The 7,574-nt window shown below is 27.8% G+C and overlaps 1 protein-coding gene across 1 annotated transcript in view; it reads right to left on the bottom strand.

Moving 5' to 3' along the window:
• Window positions 1-6,089: 6,089 nt before the first annotated feature.
• Window positions 6,090-7,574, bottom strand: part of LOC100163507 (methyl-cpg binding protein-like) — a 2,614-nt gene continuing 1,129 nt past the window's right edge. Inside the window, exons 2-4 of the mRNA NM_001162695.2 lie at window positions 7,153-7,297; window positions 6,850-7,089; window positions 6,090-6,315 (exon numbers count right to left, since the gene is read on the bottom strand). Of these exons, the coding sequence (NP_001156167.1) occupies window positions 6,220-6,315; window positions 6,850-7,089; window positions 7,153-7,297 (481 nt within the window). The 3' untranslated portion in view covers window positions 6,090-6,219. The remainder of the gene's footprint in view (window positions 6,316-6,849; window positions 7,090-7,152; window positions 7,298-7,574) is intronic.

The following is a 7,574-nucleotide window of genomic DNA, read 5'->3' as shown; positions in this document are numbered from 1 at the left end:
AAATGAAAATGTCTATAAACAGTCAAAATAAATCAAAATATTTGAAAATGTTATCGTGTATAGAAATAGAATATCATCAATCATTGAAAATTGCATGTATCTACGGTCATTTGTTTTAAAGTTACACCAAAAACCAAATTCAATTTTGTGAAAAATCGATTTTGCGTAAAAATTCCCGTTTTTCCTTAATTTTTCTTTTGTATTTCACGGCGCTTTTGAAAATTACTGGGAATTTTAAATTTTGACCTCCCCAATGCACCAACGATATTCACTTTCCAATCGAACAAGATACTGAAGTTGAAAATCGAAGCATTATTTCGACTACTTATCGTGTACACAGACATAAAAAAAAAAAATATAATAAAAAAAAAAAAACACACATCATTGTAAAATCAATACATTCATCGTTCCACTCAGAATCTTAAACAGTTTATCATCAGACATGAGGGTTCGACCCATCACTAATAAATATGTATTATAGTGAGTTGATTTATATAATATTATGTTGATAAAATATCTCCTTATATCGAACTTTCTTGGTTCATGCTCTTGATGTAATACACTTTTGATAGCCGATAGATATATCGAACTTTTATCTCGGTTTCTTGCAATTTGTTATATCGCAAGTTTACTGTATAATAGAGCCAATAGAGGTTTCTTAGTTGGTAGATGCGAAAGTAAATATTTACAGGTGAGCAAAAATTATAATTTATTATTGGTTTATACATAGACTATATATATATATGTATAATAAAGATGTCAGATGTCCCACGGTGAGTGCGGTATTTCTTCAAGTAGTGGACAATGCTGTAGCTATAATAAATAATCCGCAGTCGCGTGTTGAAGATTGTTTTGTATGGCCTTATATATATAAGTCCATAACAGACAAGTAGACAACAGTACCGCCACGGCAGTATTAAATAATATAAAGTTATATTATATTATAATACTATTGAAAACATCAGAACAGAGTAATACAAAAGCAGTAATGCAGTATCCGTCGAGCACTATACATTTAGGTGTATTATAAAATGTATATTATATATTATTATGCGTGTTGGGCAATGGGTTGTACAGGCAGGTAAAACGTTTTTAGTATATTGTCTACAAAGAATACGCGCAATATGTCATGAACACAATATAACCTGTGCCCTGTGGAGTGTGGGTTCATAAACTGCTGGATAGGACCTCGTGCATGTCACTGCCACGGGCTACGTAAATAGGTAGATAGTTACCTAAAATCTAAATGTATACCTACTTTAGAAACAGTACCAGCTACGGGCGACGTCTTTTATTTTAACATTTTTGTCCGTTGTAGCCAGGGCCATCCTGACGATTTGCGGGGCCTAAAATGTCATTAATATAATAATATTGATAAATTACTAAGTCTATAAATATAGTAGGCACCTAATACAATATGAAAAAAGGTGGACAAGTGGGTACCGCTCTGCTGTACAGTGGGTGTCAAGCATGTCGCTGTTTATGGATGTGTTATATTTAAATTACATTGATAAATTATTGTAAACGAAAAAATATTCTGAGTAGAGACGTTGTATCAGCTTAGCACACTTGTATAAATAATCAAATTTAGTAGTTAAAAAAAAAAGAATAAAGATCGAAAACGTGACTTTCCGGGGAACTTTTTTAGTTTGATAGAGGTACAAAAACTTGTTGGAAACCTTCTATTAAAATGTCTTATGTTAGCTATGAAAAGAAAAACTTATATGAATTTTATCAAAATTTCAACCTTACAAGCATATAACAAATAATTGAGCCTATGCATTTTCAAACTTCTATTAATGAAAATTATAAGGAACCTATCATTACATTTTCAAGATTTTTTACTAAATGAAAAAGATTTTATCGGAGATAATTTTAAAAAAAATTAGAAAAATGGAAAAATGTCTCAAGGGCTCAAGACTATAATTAGCTCAAAAATATTTAAAATATTGAGTAAATGTTTTATGGAAAATTCTAATATAAATATTTGTTGAAAATTTCAAGGTTCTACAGTTAAATGTGCAAATGTGACAATAAAAATTGAAATATAAATATAAATTTTAGTTTTTTTTCTATAAATATTATAGCTAAGTTGGTGTTTTTTGGGGGGGACAGAACGCTTTGAAAATTTTTATCATTTTCAACTTTCAAAATTGTTTATCATATTAACTCGTTTAAAATGCAATAAATTTATTTGACCACTAACGTCAATTAATATAAAGTACGTATAGGTAGTAAAAATTACAGCAATTGAAGGTATAAAAAAATATAAATGATAATGTTTTTTCTCATTATCTTGACTTTTTTATTGTATCTACAAAAGCGGGGCCCGTCCAACTGGTGAAGGCGTGGGGCCCAGGGCGTGGGCCCCGCTCGCCCTGCCCTAAGGACGGCCCTGGTTGTAGCCACCAAATAAACTTAAGAGAAAAATAGTTTACTTGACTCTTTCCCCATAGATATATTCAGTGGCGACATTGGTCATTATTGGGCCCCTGGCACAGTAATTTTTAATGAGACCCGACGCCCCATACAAACTTTAAAAAAATAATTAAAAAACAATTTATATACACATAAATTAGAAACAATACAAATCAAAAATTAAATAAATTATAAATCATTATAAAAATCATAGTTTTTTTAATTTATTGCTGGAAGATCCTAACATATATTAATATTTTCATCTTTGTTTATAAGTTCAATGATATCTTCTTTAACAAACAGACAAAATGCATGATACAGATATTATTGCCTATCAGAGATAAAAATTTAGTTTTTAAATGTTAAGTTTTTAAAATACTTGTTCATACTATTATACTAACTTGTGTGCACAAAGTTTTTAGGAACATATTTGAATGTTGTACACAATATAAACCAGATTTTGATAGTCAAGAAGAATTTTAAATGTCCCACACAATTTAATTATAGATTTTCTCATTTGACTATGGGCTCCCAATATTTAAAATGGGTCTGGATCAGACATCTGGACTGGATCTGGTGGGTATATTGCAAATTTATATGACAAAATCAGTCATGTACTTGTTGACACAAGTTGAGCTTCATCAATGGCGTAATTAGAAATTTGCTTGCCATAGGAGTTAAGACGAAAAGTTATAAAGAGGACGCCACACCGACATGTGTTGTTACCGCAGGCGCGACCCTAGACAGTTTTCTAGAGGGGGGGGGGCGAATCTATTTTTCAAATTAATAATTACCCTAAGTTATTTTTCAATAGTTTGGCCGAACTTAAGTCAATTTTACTGACTTTATTTTTTTTTTTTTTAATGCGACTATAGTATACATGTATATATATGTATACATTACAAATAAGTTTACGTAACAAAGTCTTGTTTCATATCAGTAAATTAAAATGATGATCATTATAATTTTGTTGAGTAGAGAGTAATTTTATATATTAAAATTCATATGGTTGGGGCGAGCATCCCTTCGTTCCTCCCTTGGGACGCGCTTTGGTTATTTCGTTAATTTAAAATATAACATTATTATTATGATTATTGTTACACAAATAAGTAATAACTATGTATATTTATGTGACATGTTTTACAAAATATTAAAATATAAGCTAAAGATTATTTGATTATATTATGTTATAACTTATAAATGGAAACATAACAGCAAAGTACTTAGGTACCTTATTATATTATTATATTCCTCAATAATGTCGGTGGCGCAACGAGGTAGAGGGGGTCTTCAGATCCAGAGCCAACCCCTCCGGTCAATCTATAATGGGCTATAAGAACTCGTAATTTTTTTCTTTAGATAAAATGTCTATGTTTTAACAATTAAGGACACCTTCCAACTTTGAAAAAATTCAGCTTGCACCACTGAATTACCAGTAGTTCTCAATCTTTTTTATATCTGCGTACCACCTTCACAGTTTGAACATTTTCATGTACCACTTAACCAAATAATCTTATTATTGCTTATCAAAAATGTATACATTATTTTACATAATATATAGAATTTCTATTATATTTGAAACTACGAAGTGTCAAAAATTAAAATGATAACAAAATATGTATTTTATGCACAAAAATAAAATGAAATATGTACAATTATTATTTATATTATTATTATCAAATAAACCAAATAATATTTAATCTGAATAATGATCCATTCCATTTTTATTATAAAGGGAGATTTTCCAATGGCTGCAATCGTATTAACGCGTGCAAGTAGTACAACATGGAAAATTTCAAATTTGTATTGTTAACTTGAATATTAGTGACTAACAAACAGAAAGTAAAGAATAATATCCATGTTAGTTCAATAATACCTATGTGATATTTCAATTTTTAAATAATTATGAGTTTCCAAATATATTTATTGGTATAGGTTATAGGTATAATAATATAATATTACTGTATTTAAAAATGTTTTAAAAAATTAAAATTATATAAAAAATCAATGTAAAAACATAGGTTATATTCCTCATTATATTCTTAACTTTGAGTTTGATAGTATCATGATATAACTAACCATATCATGGATAGTATATGTGAATACTCAATTCACTTTACTTAACAACAACATAATATTAGTCCTGCTGGATGTAAATTTGAAATGTTTTTGTACGTTTGTAAGACAATGTAGATGGGCGTTTTCTTAGTGCTGAAACGGGCCAAAAGTGGCTATCCACTAGATTATCTAACTTTCGGCAAACATCTAGATATAAAATCTGATATTTAAAAATTAACAATAAGCTGCTTTCTTAGTTCACAAATTAATTCAATATGAGCTTTCATATTGAATATTCAAAATGATTTCTTCAACAAAAATGTTCCAAAATTAATAAATAATAATATTTCTGTTAGTACTAAGTAGTAATGTATGTAGTTAGACAATAGTTTAAATTACTTATTCTTTACAACTTGAAATGATTTTAATAAATTGAATTCAATAAAAATAGTGTAAGTTATAAATTATAAAACTTTCAAAACAAATACATTTTCCTAGCTTTAGGATTAGCAGTCTTGAATAATTACTTGTGTATTTCAGTATTTATTTTACAAGTTTGTTCTTGTTCTATGTGAATTAAGCTATGTACGGAAGTCGATACTAAACATAAGTTTGTTCTAGACATATTTGAAAACGGAAGAGTTTTTAAAGTTCACATTGGATTTAGATTTTTATTATATATATTGAATATTCTATAAGAAATCTAAAAACATACATTTTAAAATACTTACATATTTTGGGAATAATCAGAAGTTAATTATAGCTTATCAAGTTGAAAATTTTTAAAATTGTAGTTCAATGTGACTTGTAAGAAGTTTACTTCTCTCTCTAAAATACAATTAAAATTATCAAAATCTAGTAATTTAAAGGGTTTAATTTTTTTCCGATGATGAAAGGTTTTGAATAAAAAACCATTAATCATTATGATTCAGCAACTTATGATTTTAAAATATATTTCTCTTCCATTATTAAAATAACAGAAAGATTAAATACAATACAAGCTGCTTACGTTTAGGATTAATTTTTGGAATATTGCTATTTAAAAAAAAATATTGTTAAGAGTACTTATATTATTTATGTAAATCACGTAAATTATATATCAATTATTTTTTTAAATTAATTAATAACATAAAATTGTTCAGATTTCAAGTTTCACGTGTGGTTTTTACGACACTGTGCCCCTTTGTATTAAAATTCTGTTATTTAATATATTTAAATAGGCAGTTTGTCACTTGTAGGTACATAATACCATTGATTATACATATTATACTATGTATAATCAATGATAATACTTATGCAGTATCCAATTGATTGCATGTGTCTTAACTATAAGTTTAATTTTACGGGTGCAAAAATAATAACAAGAAATGTCATTAAATAGAATTACTTATTTTAAGACAGTCGTTATCCACAATCAGTTATTAACTTAGGTTCTATTTATTTGTACACTGTAAAGATTGTAACTAAAAGTAGTTACTATTTTGTATGTATGCATATCTGTAAGACTGTAAGAGTACTTATTATATTCCAACAATTAACATACTTAAGTCATATTATAATTATAAAGTTGAGAAGTTACAGGCCAAAAAGTTTTAAATAAGACATAAACAATATGATAAATCAAAGAAAAAAATATCAATATATTTGCATGTTGTTATTAATATTAATTAAGTCATAAAAGATAAAAATTAAAAAAGTGAGAAAAAAAGTACTATTATGTTATTTTCAACAAGTACAAAAACGTTATTTTATTTTTACCATAATTTCTTGAAGTCGTTTTCTGGCTGCTATAACACGTTCTTCTTGACTTTTGATGTCTTCGACGGTTACACTCACCTCCTAAAAAAGGTAATAATTTTTTTTATCAATATACAAATATAGATAATATATCATATTGATTTTTGTAACAAAATATTTAAACTGATTGTTATTTTAATATCGACAGTGGAAAGGAAAAAGGGCGTAAATGACGTTTTTGAAACAGAGTAGAATAAAATTATAATAATATTATTATTATTATGCTGATTATAACCACCAAAATTTAGATTAATAACAAAAATAAGGCGTAAGCACCAAAAAGCGTAAGCGACATACTACCTACCAATAATGTTAGACGTAAGCACCAAAATAGTATATAAATTAACATTACAGGTAAAAAAAAATAACAATTCTTAATTTATTATGTTACCAATTTATTTAGAATATAATTATCTAAAAAAATTGTTTAGGTGAAAATTCAATGAAATTTTTTTAAACGGCTTTAAAAGTTAAAAAAAAAACAGAAAAAAGGTTGTTTGGCTCTCTTGTAAAATTTATAAAATGTTGCTTACGCCGTTTTTCCTTTCCACCATCGATATAATTATAATACCATACCTGGACAAGTGGTTGATCTGGAATCCGATATACAATTTCTTTATCATAATGAGATCGCATCGGAGGTTGCCCAGTCACTGGCATAGCGCATACATGTAAAGCAGTAGCTACACTCTGCAATAGAGTATCATCACTGACATGAGGACCAGCTGGTCGCAATAGACCAGTCCATCTGGTACCTAATTCATAACCATCTTTTTCTGATGCTCGAATACCTTCAAGTCTTTTCTCCCAAAATACCTACAACAGATAGATCATATTATATTATGATAGGTCCACAAATCAATGAATAAACTGATTTACTTGTCTAGGCTTTTCTTGTCTTCCGTGTTTGAAGTCTGCTTTAACTTTTCCTTCCTGGTTCTTATGAACAGTAACGGGCTGTTTAAATATTGACGCGGTTTGTCTGATTGGTGGTACAAGAGCTCCTTCACTTCTTATGCCACGACTAAATACATAATCAATATGTTCAACATGACATTATAAAATATATTTTAAACTAATTTATCATTGTTTAAACATAGGGTATTGCAACTTATTAAATTGTCGATTTGTTGGACATTTGATATTTATGATTATTTAAGTAACTATACAGTAATGCAATTTTTTTACATTAATAAGTATGGAAATTCTGTTGAATAACATAATATTCGATTTTTTTTTCAAAAATTCAAAAAATTATCAAAAATTTTTTTCAGGAAAATAAATTTATTAAATTTCCAAGA

This window comes from Acyrthosiphon pisum, chromosome A1, assembly GCF_005508785.2.
Source record: "Acyrthosiphon pisum isolate AL4f chromosome A1, pea_aphid_22Mar2018_4r6ur, whole genome shotgun sequence".
Taxonomy (NCBI): domain Eukaryota; kingdom Metazoa; phylum Arthropoda; class Insecta; order Hemiptera; family Aphididae; genus Acyrthosiphon; species Acyrthosiphon pisum.
The sequence above is the reverse complement of the archived record's forward strand: the minus strand, read 5'-3'. Positions and strand labels throughout refer to the sequence as shown.